A 14,513-nucleotide genomic window follows, 5' to 3' on the forward strand; every position below is an offset into this window, starting at 1 on the left:
TGGTGACTGCAGGTGTTTGGTTCTTGGGTTTCTGTAGATTCATAGTGGATATTATGGTGAGATGAAAAAAAATGAAAGAGAACCGACATAGTTTTTTGTGTCGTTTCCCATAGACGACGCCAAATGTTGATGCACAAAATCTGGCAGATTTAATCACACAAACGCACAAGAACACAAAGATGTATCGTGGTTCACCCCAATGTTTGGGCTACGTCCACACTGATGTTGATTCTTATTCACTATATGAATGTATGGATTACAATAGATCGGCAAGGGAGCTCTATGTGGATGTAGCCCTTGCCATTTTGCTTTCTGTTTGGCTGATAAGGTATTGCCCTCTATTGTTGTGAGGGTTGAGTGTGAGACTATCTGTCATTCTGTGAAGGTCAGGTTCCATTTATGAGGGTGAGGGAGAGTCTTTTTTATAGAATAAGGGTTCCCTCCCCTTTTACATAAATCATGGGCTTATGGATGAGGTCTAAAGACGATGCCCAATATATGGTACCAACAACATTCATGTAGAAAGGATGGTGATCAATGAGTCCTTTCAAGTGGCGTCTTTTATAAAAAAACTGCCACCTTCTTGAAAAGAGTTCAAGAATTATCTCAAGCACAAACATAAAGAGATGACTCTTGAGGATCTCATCATAAGGCTGAGAATTGAGGAAGATAACATAAAGAATGAGAAAGGTTTGGTTTCGAGTATGGAAGCCAAGACGAATGTTGTTGAAGGAAGTTCATCAAAGTAAATACCGAAATTCCAGAAAACTAAGAAGAAGGAAAAGAACTATGCCCCTGGGGTGAAAGGCAAGGAGTTCAAGAAAATTAAGGGAAGTTGCTGGGTTTGAGGAAAGCAATGACATAGGGCTCAAGAATGTCGCTATCGAAGGGATCAAGGTCCTGGAAATCAAAGCAACAACAACCGCCCAAACATGATTGGTAGATAGATACTGGCGCGACTCACTATGTATGTGGTGACAGAAATATGTTCTCTTCGTACTAGAAAGTCGAGGGGAACGAGCAGTTGTTTATGGGAAATGCATCTGCATCTGTGGCTGGAATAGGGAAATGTGTTCTTAAATTCACTTCTGGAAAGGAATTAACCCTCCTTGATGTGCTGCATGTCCCTGATATAAGGAAGAATCTTGTTTATGGTCCTATCCTTAGTAACAGGGGATTCTAACTAGTTTTTTAGTCCAATAAGTTTGTATTAACTAAAGGGGGAATGTTTGTAGGGAAGGGTTACCTTGCTGATGGATTATTCAAACTAAATGTACTTGCTAATGCTATGAATGAAATAAATAATGATTTTGTATATATTGTTGATTCGTCTAATTTATGGCATTCTAGGATAGGACATGTAAATTTTCAATTGCGATTAAGGGGGCATCTAATCCCCATTTTGAGAGAGTCTCTCTATTTCAATTACATTTTAAGTTTTTGCCTAAATAGTTGGACGAGGCCAACTCCTTTGGCAATGGGATTGGATTTATTTTTAGTAATCACTTAAGAAATATAAGAATATCAAAAGCAACACATTTTTAGGGTGCGTAGCGGCCGTGATGCAAAAATGCCTCTGGACCATGATGCAAAAATGTCTTTGGACCATGATGCAAAAATGCCTCTGGACCGTGATGCAAAAATGCCTCTTGCATATTTCTTTGAAAATCTCTCTCGCCCAACCCTCAGCTCAAAGAACCTTAACCCCCAAATAGGATTTTGCGAAAGAGGCGATGGCAGGGTACAACAATATTCAACAAGTAACCCAATTTCTCAAATCCCATTTACAAGGCGTTGGCGAAACTCTGTAGGCTCCTAGGGGATGATTTTTTAATCTATGTCGATGATCTGATGTCTGGCTTGATTCAGTCTGCTTAGAATAAAAAATCCAACCACAGGTATAACAATCACTTTTCAACTTATCTGCGACAAGGAGATCTAGTGTGTATCATTACCAAGATAGGACATCAAATTATACTAATATCTTAAGATATCTGTGTTTTGACTATGGCCTATAAATGTCCAGCAGTCTTGAGGTTCATGTTAGGGGTGGGCAAACGGGTCCTGGACCTACAGGTTAGGTCCAAGAATTACAAATACAAAACGGGGCGGGGCGAGGCGGGCCGGTTCTAGATAAATAACGGGGCGGGCTGGTTCTAAAGATTGGAGGAAACGGGCCCCTGGCCCGGACCGTTCATAGCCTACTGTGATTACCCTTTATTATCTATTACCGTCTCTTTTATTCTCAGACCTAATTCGATCCTCACCCTCTATTGTCTCCTCCATCGATCTCTCTCGATCTCTTCCCTCTCGATCTCCTTATTCTCGATCTCTCTCTCCCACAGTCTCTCTTTTTCTCTCTCTCTCTCTCCTATCTCACCTACCCTAAACCTTCACAAAGAATAACCAGGCATATACCCAGCTCACCCGCAGTAAACCATCTGCGCCACAAACCGCCGTCCACAAAGCATCACCAGCTGCGCCAAAAGCCGCCGTCCACGCCCTTCTCTCTTTCCTACAATCCCGCGCTTGAGCTGTCAATAATTTCAGGTAACTATTTAAATTTTTAGGGTTTATCGATTAACTCTCACTCTCTCCAAACGCCTTTGTCTCTGATCTGTGCAACTCCGACGGGAGCTCGATCAAGAGGTTTTGGACACGGTGGAATGAGCGGAGGATCTGGGTCGGGTTTCCGTTTCTCACCTCCCTGCGATCTGGTCCGGGTGAGCGGAGAGATCGGGTTTCGTTGCTCCGCGGCTGGTCTTTGATTTTCGGCAACTGAATTTTCAACTCAGCGTCTGTGCGTGGGAGGGAGGCAGTTAGAGAGAAGACTAGGTAAAAGTAGAGTGTGAGTGGGTTGATGTTTTCTTTATTGTTTTCGGCCAGCCGCTCATTTGCAGAAGAACCCCCTTTCTCTGTTGAACCAATAATCTCAAGTCTCAAACAGGTAAACGTTTTTTTTTTAATTTAAATTTAGATTTTGTTTGTTCTTCTCGCATTTCTCTGATCTGCTTCATCTGTCTGATTTGCAGTTTATTTTGTGAATTTAGATCCATGCATCATATATATCTACCATCCCATCCACCCATTTTCTTTGGGTACTTAATTTTATTCACAAAGTTTAGATCTTTGGATGTTTTCTTTCTGTTTTGGAGAAAATATCTACTGGGTTGTATTCTTTCATTGTTTCTGCATTCTGGGCATTACCCAGATGAGATGATTAATGTGTTGAATCACAAAAATTTGAATTTGGATTTTTATGTTGATCCAATTATCTAGGGGGGGCAAGTGTACAAGCATGTATGATTGTATTCAGTGATGGGTTTGTTCAGATGCGTGGATTGAGTTATTTCAGTTCGTTTTGGTAGCATGTTGGTTATACTGAGGCTTATTTGCATTTTGTTTCGAAACGCAAAATCGAAGCTTGATTTGGATTTTGCATAAATACAAGTACAGTGGCGTGGATCACTCTTACACTGCCAAATATGTCTTGCAACCCTTTTGGAGTAGCTTCGTTAAAATCTTTCCCCTTTGGATGTCGTAAGTTTCTTAATCTTCTTCTCTGATTTTATTGATTACCTAGTGTTATGATTGACTGAAGGTTAAGTTTATATACTCTTCTCTTTGGCTTTAATTGGTGGGTAAGGTCATGAGTTTTCTGGTGGTATTAGCGCTCATGTTTTGTTCTTGAATTTAGGTTCATAAGTTTTCTGCTTTATTTATCATGGATTTATGTTATTCACTAGTCTACGTTTGAAATAGGGCTGGGCACAGGCTGGAGGAGTTTAGGGGTCAGGATTCCTAAGATTGGGACTCCAGGGGCTTGAGGGATTCATGGTCGAAGGAGAGGACGGCGACGGCATGGCCTTGGCAGAGGGAGGCAGAGATGTCGAGCAACGGTGGTGGTGTTTCGAGATCGTCGAAGGAGCTGCGGTGATATCGAAGAATATGCTGGAAGAAAACCTTTAGCTTTAGGGTTAGGTGTCTGTTTGGGCTTTTAGGTTACTCATGAAGTCCATTATTTTGTTTATGTGGACATTGTATTTGGATTAAATTGATTGAATTGTATCCAAAAAAAAGACCCGTGGACCCGGCCCGTTTCAACCGGGCCGGGTAAGGTCTGGTTCCTATCTTAAAAAATGTTATCCCCGGCCCGTTTACTTTAAACCCGGGTCCGGTCTGGTCCCTTCAAAATTGGGCCCGACCCGGCCCGTGCCCACCCCTAGTTCATGTCACAAGAAAGAAAGTTTTGGCTTGTAAATTGCTATTCTGCTTCACTAGCTAGTTTAAGGGAATGTTCTTGCCTTGGATCGAACAGGTTGGTTGTGATTAATTTATGCGGGTATTGGGAAAAGGGGTTTGGAATCACATGCCTTTGTCTACCACTCTAAAACCCTAAAAAATTCAATCAAAATTGCCCCAAACCTTGAAATTGGGTTTTGGAATCGCATGGCATAATCAAACCATAACACACACCGAACACATGGTTTCAACAACTTTAGCCAAATGAAAATATGTTATAAATTTTTTATGATTTTATTCTATATACTAATTTATAGATGAAAATTTTAGGCGGTGCTGCGGGGTTTAAAACCATTTAAGGTGATACTATTGTACATATATAATATGATTACAGACAGAGAGATGATACTATTTATAGTGTTATTTATAGAGAGATGATAATTTTTACAATGCTATTTACATATATTACATGTTTTATACATCATGATGCAACCATAATCAAATGAACCAAGCTTAAGATTGAACAAATGTAACCAGGAAAATAACATTATGCAAAACTAATACGACCAACTTCAATCACATCGACAGTCTACTCTTTAAGCAAGTTTTCGACAAACCTGCAATAATAAAATGGACAAATCAATAGATTATAAGAGATGAATGAAATTTATAATTTATATATCATGAATGGATTAATGAAGAATCGAATATGGTAGTGATACAAATTAGGAAGCCATCCATCATATAAGCTAGCCCTCATAAATTCATCAGCTTCAACTATTCTTCTAGCAATTGATAAAAAAAGCAAGCTGCCAGCTATGCTGTAGTTTGTGTAAGTACGTACTCCATAATCATGTGACCAATAATGCATTTAAAATGAATCCCATTTTTCTCAAAAGAAAAGAAAAACATAAAGGCATTCCTAGTGACTGTATATGCAAGCATGTTAGTTTCGATTCAGTTGTCATGTTTTAATTTATTCTAAGTTACTTTCGGACAGGCAACTTCCTGATTAAGGTTGCCAAAAACCTTCTGGTGGCAAACTAAGGGCTGGTTTGGTATTGTTGTGCTTTGAAAAAAAACTGCTGTGAGAATAAGCGGCTGTGAAATAAATCAGCAGAGTGTTTGGTAAATTTTTTTTGTAAAAGTGCTTTTGAAAAAAAAAATAGTTTGATAGTGGGTCTTTTCATTAAAGGAGCACTATAGCTCTGTGTGCTTTGAAAAAAAACCAGTTTTCCAAAGCTGCAAATAGCAGCTTCAGCTTTTTCATTTGATTTCAGCTTATTCTCACAACAGCTTCCAAAATAAGCCCTTTTTTTTCAGTTTACCAAACACCTAAAACCCTCACAGCTTTTTTTCATAGGTGTTTTTTTTTAAGCACCTCACTCCCAAACCACCCCTAAGGCAGCAATGCAAGAAGGTGCATGCAGTAAAATTTTGGGTACTCACTACTCAGTTAGAAATATAATTTTAGATACTCACCACTTAGAAATATAATACAACTCTCACAAATAAATGTTATAAATGTTACACTTATTAAAACCTAGCATGCATCACAAGTTAGAATTAATATTTTTAAGGAAACCCTCGATGACAATGCGAGAGAAATCTTATTGAATAAAAAGCAAGTACCTGAATTGGCCTTGAAGAGCCAAACATTTCATGGATAAAATAATGACCAAGTCCGGCGTCCCTTTCCCTTTGTGCCTCTTGGCTGCCTCTTCCTGCTAAATGTATCCACAAACCATTCATGCTTGTTGTTTGCCAAAGTGTTCCCAGAAATCACTCCAACTATTAGTCCACTAATGACTCCGGGCAGAACCACGTACCAATCAAACTCAAATCGAAATCCCGAATCTTCACCTTCTTCAAAGATTGATGGTGGTGGTAGCTTTGTGCTCCCAGAATCCTTGCATTTCTTTGACAAAGGCTTTCCACACAAACCCGGGTTTTCTTGGTATGAATCTTCTAGGAATGTATCAAACTGTTGACCAAGTGGTATAGGCCCCCAAAGACGGTTGTGGGATACGTTGAAATATGCAAGAAAATTGAGTTGTACCAAATTGCTAGGGATCCTTCCTGAGAGCTGGTTTTCAGAGAGATCCAATGATTCAAGAGCTGTCAAGTTCCCTAGAGATAAGGGGATGGGACCCGTGAGAGAGTTGTTGGAAAGGCTTAGAAAATGAAGGCCTCTTAGATTCCCAATTATACCTGCCGGAATCTCACCTTCAAATCTATTACTTGAGAGATCAATGAGTCTCAAAAGATAAGGTGTCTCCAAATATTTCAACTCAACACCTTTTGCAACAATCGTGATGGTGTATGGATACTCATACCAGATTTTATCTGGGTTGCCGGTTGCAGAGACTTTAAAATAAGTTTGATTGGTTTCACCAACAAATTTCATGAAATTCCAGTTCTGTAGGTAATTTGAGGGCAACATACCGGAAAAATCATTGTTAGATAGATCAATGATGCACAAGTTGGGGAACTCGTGGTTGGTTGCAGGCTTCCCAATTATGCCATGAAATCCATTATGCCGCAAAATGAGAGCCCTTAATACTGGAAGTGCCCCTAACCAAGATGGGAAGCTATCGCTAATGCGATTGTTTCCAAGATTGAGAAACTCTAACTGAGTGCAATGGGCCACTGTTCTTGGCAGCTTTCCTTGCAACTGATTGAAACTTAAATCAACCATTTTCAAACTATTTTTGTTTGCACACATTTGAGGAATATTGCCATGGAAAGAATTGTTCCTTAGGTACAGTATTTCCAATGTAGAGGAGTTCCCCAAACATTGCGGAAGCATGCCACTCAAGTTGTTGTTGGACAAGTCAAGAAGTTGTAGATTATCCAAGTAGCAAAACAAAGGTGAACTTTCTCCACTATAATCATTGTTTGCGACATCATAAGCTGTGATTGATTGTGGCGGAACTGGCAGTGATCCTTGTAACCTGTTGGACGATATACCAAAATACAACATATTTTTCCATGGAAGAATGAGTGGATTTTGGTCAAAACCGGTTAACAAGTTTCTAGAGAAGTCAACATTCAACAACGTATCTGTAGTTGCATTCCAGAACCATTTTGGTATTTGGCCATGCATGTTGTTATCAGAAAGGTGTAGGTCGTACAATTCCTTTTGATTACTTAAAAATTCAGGAAACACTGTTAAGTTGCACCGAGACAGCCACAGAATTTGGAACATAGGAAGAGTAGCACTCAAATTGGATTTGATCCGTAGAGATAACTCGTTGTCTGATAACCGAAGATCCTCTAACTTCTTGAGGTTGGAAAATTGATCAAACTCAACTGATCCCCTCAAGTTATTAAAGGAAAGATCTAGAACAGTTAACTGGGTCAAATTCATTGTAACCCAAGATGGGATTTGACCAGTTATTTCATTACCGCCCAAATCTAGATATTGAATGTTGGTCAGGTTGGACACAAAACATGGGAATTTTCCCCTTAGGTTGGTATGCGAAAGGCCCAAGTGACAAAGTTTGGTTAGTTTTCCAAGCCAAGACAAGGATTCGGATACCAGAGATTGGTTTGTTGTTGCGAAAGAACTTTTGCCAGGAAAATACATGGAATCATAAAATGAAGAAATGTCAAGATACCTGAGCTTGGTAAGGTTCCTGAATGAAGATGGAACATGGGGATAAAAGTTACAGAAAGAGATGCCCAATAGATTTAAGGAATGAAGGCTTCCGAGAGAGGTAGGCAGTTGACCGGAGAAGCTTCAATACCCAACTTTTAACTCCTTCAAGGAATTGGTCCTGTTAAAGTTTGGAAAATAACCTATTAGGTCTAAGTTCCTGGACACATAAAGAACCTCTAAGTTAGGTAGGTGAAAAAGGCCAATAGGGAATTCCCCATACAAACCACAGTGTACAAGTTTGAGAGATGTGAGAGAAGATGCATTGACCAATACATTATTAAGGCAGATACTAAAAGAGATCAGCAAGCTGTCAGTTAGCTAAAATTGTTACATTTCAGTTGTGGTTTTTCTGTAATTAGTTATAGGAGCTAAGGGTATTAAGAGTATTAATGCATTAGGTTTCTACCTATATATACTCAAGTGTACTGTGTAATTATTCAAGGAATGTGAATCATTTTTTACTGTGATATTTTCTGTTTCTATATGGTATCAAGTTGCCAACCGCCTCACGGCTCTCCCTTACCCACCGCCTCGATCTTCTTCCGCTCTTCGTCTTGATCGATTTCTTGATCGATTTCTCTTCCAATTTCTCGATCGATCTCTGTCTTCGATCTGTTATTTCTGTTACTTTTCATCCTGGCATCCACCTCTGAATCTTCATCTTCGATGGCGTCACCACCATTACCAAACCCTAATCCCCAAAATTCGTATCTGTCTCTTACGATTCAGAACATCGGCAGTATGGTTCCTATCAAGCTCAAGCGCACCAACTATCTCCCATGGCGTGCCTTGTTTGCTCCTATTCTGCGTCGCTACAAGCTTCTTGGTCTCATTGATGGTACTGAGCCATGTCCGGCTCCTCTTCTCCCTGATCGCTCTATGAATCCAGAGTTTGAGCAGTGGTTTGAGAAAGATCAAAATCTGTTGATCTGGTTGAACTCGACACTCTCTGAAGATCTCATTCCCTTCACGGTTGGAGTGTCTACATCTCGAGAGCTCTGGCAGAAACTTGAACAACGTTTTGGTGGCGTCTCTGATGCGCATGTTCATCAGCTTCGCTCTCGTCTGCACTCTATTCAGAAAGGTCATCAATCGATCTCTGAGTATCTTCAACAAATCAAGGAAATTTCTGATTCTCTCACTGCCGCTGGTACTCCTATCTCTGATCGAGACCTAATTGCAGCGACACTTCATGGTCTCCCTGATGAATTCGAGTCTTTCATTGACTCAATAATGCTTCGATTGTCTTCTACCTCTCTTGATGAATTACATGGCCTGCTACTTACTAAAGAGTTATCCATAGCTCGTCGCAAACACACTGGTTCTTCTTCTGTTACTGAGCCATTTCAGGTATTCTCTGCTCAGTCTCAGGCTCCTTTATTGCCTACGCCTGCATATCCTCCATCACTCCAATCTTCTTTTCGTTACAACTCTAATCGTGGGAGACAGAATCGCACCTTCCACAGAGGCAATCGCAATCGCAATACCAATCGTGGCTTCTTTAATGGCAATCCTCGTGGTTCTCAGAATTATCCTCACGGCTCTAAGTCCAATTATTCCGGCTTTTCCTCCTCTTCTGGCACCAAGACTCAATGTCAAATTTGTGGTTCCACTAGCCACGAAGCTATTGACTGCTTTGACAGAATGAATCCTGACATCTTTGGCAGGGTACCACCAGCCAAACTTGCTGCTTTATGTGCTCATTATTCTTCCAAACCCTCTCCATCTTGGCTACTGGACTCTGGAGCTACATCACATATTACCAATGATATTGCTAATCTTTCTGTCTCCTCTCCCTACACTGGTGAAGACAAGGTCTACGTCGGAGATGGTAAAGGTTTGTGCATTAAAAATGTTGGTTCTTCATATTTACATACTCCTCATACTGCCTTCACGTTGAGTAATGTACTACATGTTCCACATATGAAGCACAATTTACTGTCTGCTTATCAATTTCTCAAAGACAATGATTGTTCTATAACTCTTGACCCTGATGGATCTACTGTAAAGGATCGTGCTTCGGGGAAGATGCTTTTGCGGGGCCGAGTTGAAGATGGGTTTTATCCCCTCCACGGTTTCAATACCACTGTCCTTCCTTCACCATCAACTTCACCATCGGCTTTCCTTAGTGTTAAAGCTCCTCTGAAGATTTGGCATCGCAGACTGGGTCATCCATCGTCTTCACTGTTTCGCAGAGTTCTCTCCAGAAATAATCTTGCTGTACTCGGCAAAACCACTGTGGATTTCTTCTGCTCAGACTGTGCTCTAGCCAAGAACCATAAACTTCCATTTGGATCTGCAAGTTCTACTACAAGTCACAGTCTTCAACTGCTTCATTGTGATCTTTGGGGTCCTACCAATGTTATCTCACCTAGTGGTTTCAAGTATTACATGTTGTTAGTTGATGACTATAGTCGTTATAGTTGGTTGTTTCCTTTAAAGGCCAAGTCTGATGCCTATTCTACTTTCGTTGTATTCAAACAGTATGTAGAGACCTTACTTGATAATAAAATCAAAATTGTTCGCTCAGATTCTGGAGGTGAATTTACTAGTACTCTATTTCGGTCATTTCTTCGTTCTCATGGTATTGTCCACCAATTAAGTTGTCCTCATACCCCTGAACAGAATGGTTGTGCTGAAAGGAAGCATCGCCATATTGTGGAGACTGCTCGTACTTTACTTGTTGCATCTCATGTTCCTCATATTCATTGGGTGGAAGCATTCTCCACAGCTGTGTATCTTATCAATCGGTTGCCAATTTCTGGACTATCTCAATCTCCTTGGGAAATACTCTTCCACAAACCTCCTGATTACTCCCGATTGAAGGTCTTTGGCTGTCGTTGTTTCCCATGGCTTAAGCCTTATGTTCATTCCAAGTTGGATTCTAAAAGTAAAAGTTGCATTTTTCTGGGGTACAGTTTACAACACAAAGGCTACCGATGTCTTGATCCTCAAACTGGACGGATATATATCTCTCGCCATGTGCATTTGATGAATCTGCTTATCCATTTCACACAATCTCTCCACCCGCTGCTGCAATCCAAGACTCTACTTCTTCTTCTTCTATGGATTTACATTTCTCTATTCCAGTTTCGAGACTCTCATCCACCTCTCCATCTTCCGGATCCATTATTGAAGCATCCCTACCTCATCCTTCTTCTGATCCTCCTGGTGCAGTCTCGCATCCTGCCTCGTCCAGTTCTTCCTCATCGCAAGTACCTCCCAGTAATTTTCACCCCATGGTGACTCGTTCCAAAGCTGGAATATACAAGCCTAAAGTTTTTGCAGCTACCAAGCATCCCCTTCCATTGGATATTGATGTTGTCCCCACTACTTATCTCCAGGCATCTAAACACCTTCATTGGCGCTCGGCTATGCAAGATGAATTTAATGCCTTGCAATCTACAGGCACCTGGACGTTAGTACCTCCTTCTCCTACTCACAATGTTATCGGTTGCAAGTGGGTCTTTCGGGTAAAGAAGAAGTCTGATGGTACTGTTGAAAGATTTAAAGCCCGCTTGGTTGCCAAGGGGTTTCACCAACAAGAAGGCATTGATTTTCAAGAGACCTTTAGTCCTGTGGCTAAACCAGTCACCATTCGTGTCCTTCTATCCCTTGCCGTGCAATTTAATTGGTTTTTGAACCAATTAGATATCAGTAACGCTTTTCTTCATGGGGATTTAAAGGAATATGTGTACATGCAGCAACCCCCTGGCTTCATTGATCCTAGCAAGCCTTACCATGTCTGTCAATTGCGCAAATCTCTGTATGGCCTCAAACAGGCTCCCCGTGCTTGGTTTGACAAACTTTTTCAAGCTCTCCTTCAATTTGGATTTGTGCAATCTTCTTCTGATGCGTCATTATTTGTTCTTAACGGTCCATCTCCGGTTATTGTTCTTGTTTACGTCGATGACATCTTAGTCACCGGCCCCAATTCTTCTGTGTGTACTCAGTTCATTCACAAGCTCAGTACTCTTTTTCCAGTTAAGGATCTTGGTCCCGTGCACTATTTTCTGGGATTAGAGGTTCATCGGTCTGCTGAAGGTCTATTTCTTCACCAAACCAAATACTTACTGGATCTTCTGTGTAAAACTAACATGGATGGTGCTAAGCCTTGATGCACTCCTCTTGGTTCCACCAAACTTGATCACACGGGTCCTCTTCTTTCCAATCCCACTGAGTACAGGTCTCTTGTTGGTGGTCTGCAATACTTAACATGGACTCGTCCTGACCTCTCGTTTGCAGTCAATCAAATCTGCCAGTTCATGCATGCTCCTCGGGACCAACACTTGCAGGCTGCAAAACGTGTTCTTCGCTATCTCAAAGGTACTATATCTGAAGGTCTTTGGTTCAAAAAGGGTTCTCTCACCCTCACTGCCTTCTCCGATGCAGACTGGGCAGGTTGTCCCTTTGATCGCCGTTCCATCAGTGGTTATTGTGTTTTTTGGGGTTCTAATCTTATCAGTTGGAGTGCCAAGAAACAACCTACTGTTGCCCGCTCCTCTACTGAAGCTGAATACCGGTTTCTAGCTCACACTGCTGCTGAAATTACATGGATCTGTAAAATTTTCCGTGACATTAACTTCTCTCTTTCCCACGTTCCCACTCTCTGGTGTGACAACATTTCTGCCATCTCTCTAGCTTCTAATCCGGTGTTTCATGCCCGGACTAAACATATTGAAATCGACTATCACTACATTCGTGAATTAGTCTTGGCTAAGCTTCTCAAAGTTCAGTTTATCTGTAGTCAAGATCAATTGGCTGATATTCACACCAAGTCTTTGTCCACCAGTCGGTTCCGTTATCTTAAATCCAAGCTTCCCCTTGGTTCCATGGTCGATCCCACGCTCAGCTTGCGGGGGAGTATTAAGGCAGATACTAAAAGAGATCAGCAAGCTGTCAGTTAGCTAAAATTGTTACATTTCAGTTGTGGTTTTTCTGTAATTAGTTATAGGAGCTAAGGGTATTAAGAGTATTAATGCATTAGGTTTCTACCTATATATACTCAAGTGTACTGTGTAATTATTCAAGGAATGTGAATCATTTTTTACTGTGATATTTTCTGTTTCTATATACATCAGGCACAGTGGAGTATATGTCTACCCAGCTAAGGTGAAGCTGTTTTATGTTGGTCAAGTTTTGGACTAGGCTTCTCAGGTTGGCCTTTATCAGTATTTCATTGTAAGACAGATCCAGGGTAGACAGTTTGGACAACTTGGAAATTTCAGATGGAATTTGGCCAAAAAAAGACGACTGAGAAAGGTTGAGATATGTTAGGCTCGTAAGATCATGGCTTAATCTTGACGGTATTGGAGAGAAGTTGAAGTGATTATCTGAGAGGTCGAGCCTCTGCAAGTGAAGAAGTCGGAAGAGGCTGCTGTTGGAAGTGATAGAACCATATAGACAGCTGCTGGCGAGGTCAAGGCCAATGACATGGCCAGACTCCTCATAGCACTCAACACCATTCCACGAACAACAGTTACTCCGATTCCGATCAACTTGATCTTCCTGCGACCAAGATGCAACCTTCGGATAAGCAGATGGATCATCAGAAGCAGACATATTAATCGTAAGGCTTTCCTTGAATTGAAACAAGGCAGAGCACTCAGCGAAATGCGAAAGTGTTTGCACAAACGAAACACAGTGAGTAGCATTGAGCAAAAGCAAAATAATACAACCTATAAAAATCAAGCTAAACCATGAAGACCCCAATCCCGTTCCCATGTCTGTTTAGACACAACTCACACAATTGATGGAGGAACTTAATGTTGAAATATAATGTTCAAGTTGTATGCGTGAATGATGAAGCCAAAGATGTTTAAAGAAAGACTAATGTTAAGGAAATTAAATTTTTAGACTAAAGAATGTATCATTAATAGAAATAAGCACGTTTATCAACGTTTAAGTAATAAATCAGTATCAATTTCTCTATCCTTTAATTTTTAAAATTTAGTATAGAAATTTAGTCTTCCCAACATTACCTTCAAAGAAAACATGCGTGTGACAGCCTAGAAAACTAATAGTGTATTAAGGAGGATGCCAAATCGTAACTGCAAATAGTTTTTTTTTTTTTTTTTAACTGTATGTAGTTAGGAGTGGTACTGTATGTAAGAGCATTTTTCAAAAACTGTCAAAATGTCCAAATTAGCTTCTACAGTCATAAAAAGCAGCAATAAAATTTTCCAACCGAGAAGCTAAATCTGATGTGGCATGATATGGAATAGCGGCCCACATCCTTACTGTCAAATTTGTCAGCAACGTCAAATATTCTTTTTCGCATAGCTCCTACTTCTTCTCCCATTTTCTGATTTGCCGATACAATATTCTTCTTCGCCGAGCTCCTACTTCTTCCCCTATTTTCTGATTCGCCGATACTACCCAATAGTTGGTTTCCTCAGTACCTCTAGGCTTACCAAAATCCCATCTTTTATTTTACCAATCCCCTAATCCTCCTCTGGTTTTTCTAGGGTTTCATATCTGTTCATCAGATTGGGGATTTGATTTTGTATTTTAATTTTATATTAATCTTTTGCTTAGCTTTTTGGGTTTTTATTTTTAAATACTGGGTTTCTGAATTCCATATTGGTTAGTGCTTCTGCAGCAAATGAAA

The 14,513-nt window shown here is 40.5% G+C and overlaps 2 protein-coding genes and 1 long non-coding RNA gene across 3 annotated transcripts; 1 reads left to right on the top strand and 2 right to left on the bottom strand.

Moving 5' to 3' along the window:
- Positions 1–2,235: 2,235 nt before the first annotated feature.
- On the top strand, positions 2,236–4,315 carry LOC126612638 (uncharacterized). The gene is made up of 3 exons (XR_007619203.1): positions 2,236–2,947; positions 3,280–3,540; positions 3,763–4,315. It is a non-coding gene; the product is annotated as an uncharacterized LOC126612638 (long non-coding RNA).
- Positions 4,316–4,645: 330 nt separating this feature from the next.
- Positions 4,646–8,184, bottom strand: LOC126612637 (receptor like protein 22-like). The gene is made up of 2 exons (XM_050281097.1): positions 5,875–8,184; positions 4,646–4,859 (listed from the first exon to the last, which is right to left on the bottom strand). The coding sequence occupies exon 1, from the start codon at positions 7,829–7,831 to the stop codon at positions 5,903–5,905; it is 1,929 nt and encodes a 642-aa protein (XP_050137054.1). The 5' UTR covers positions 7,832–8,184; the 3' UTR covers positions 4,646–4,859; positions 5,875–5,902.
- A 4,759-nt stretch (positions 8,185–12,943) lies between these two features.
- On the bottom strand, positions 12,944–13,739 carry LOC126611768 (receptor-like protein Cf-9). Its single transcript, XM_050280133.1, has one exon. The coding sequence runs from the start codon at positions 13,625–13,627 to the stop codon at positions 12,944–12,946; it is 684 nt and encodes a 227-aa protein (XP_050136090.1). The 5' UTR covers positions 13,628–13,739.
- Positions 13,740–14,513: the final 774 nt, after the last annotated feature.

This window comes from Malus sylvestris, chromosome 17 (assembly GCF_916048215.2).
Source record: "Malus sylvestris chromosome 17, drMalSylv7.2, whole genome shotgun sequence".
In the NCBI taxonomy this organism is placed as follows: Eukaryota; Viridiplantae; Streptophyta; class Magnoliopsida; order Rosales; family Rosaceae; genus Malus; species Malus sylvestris.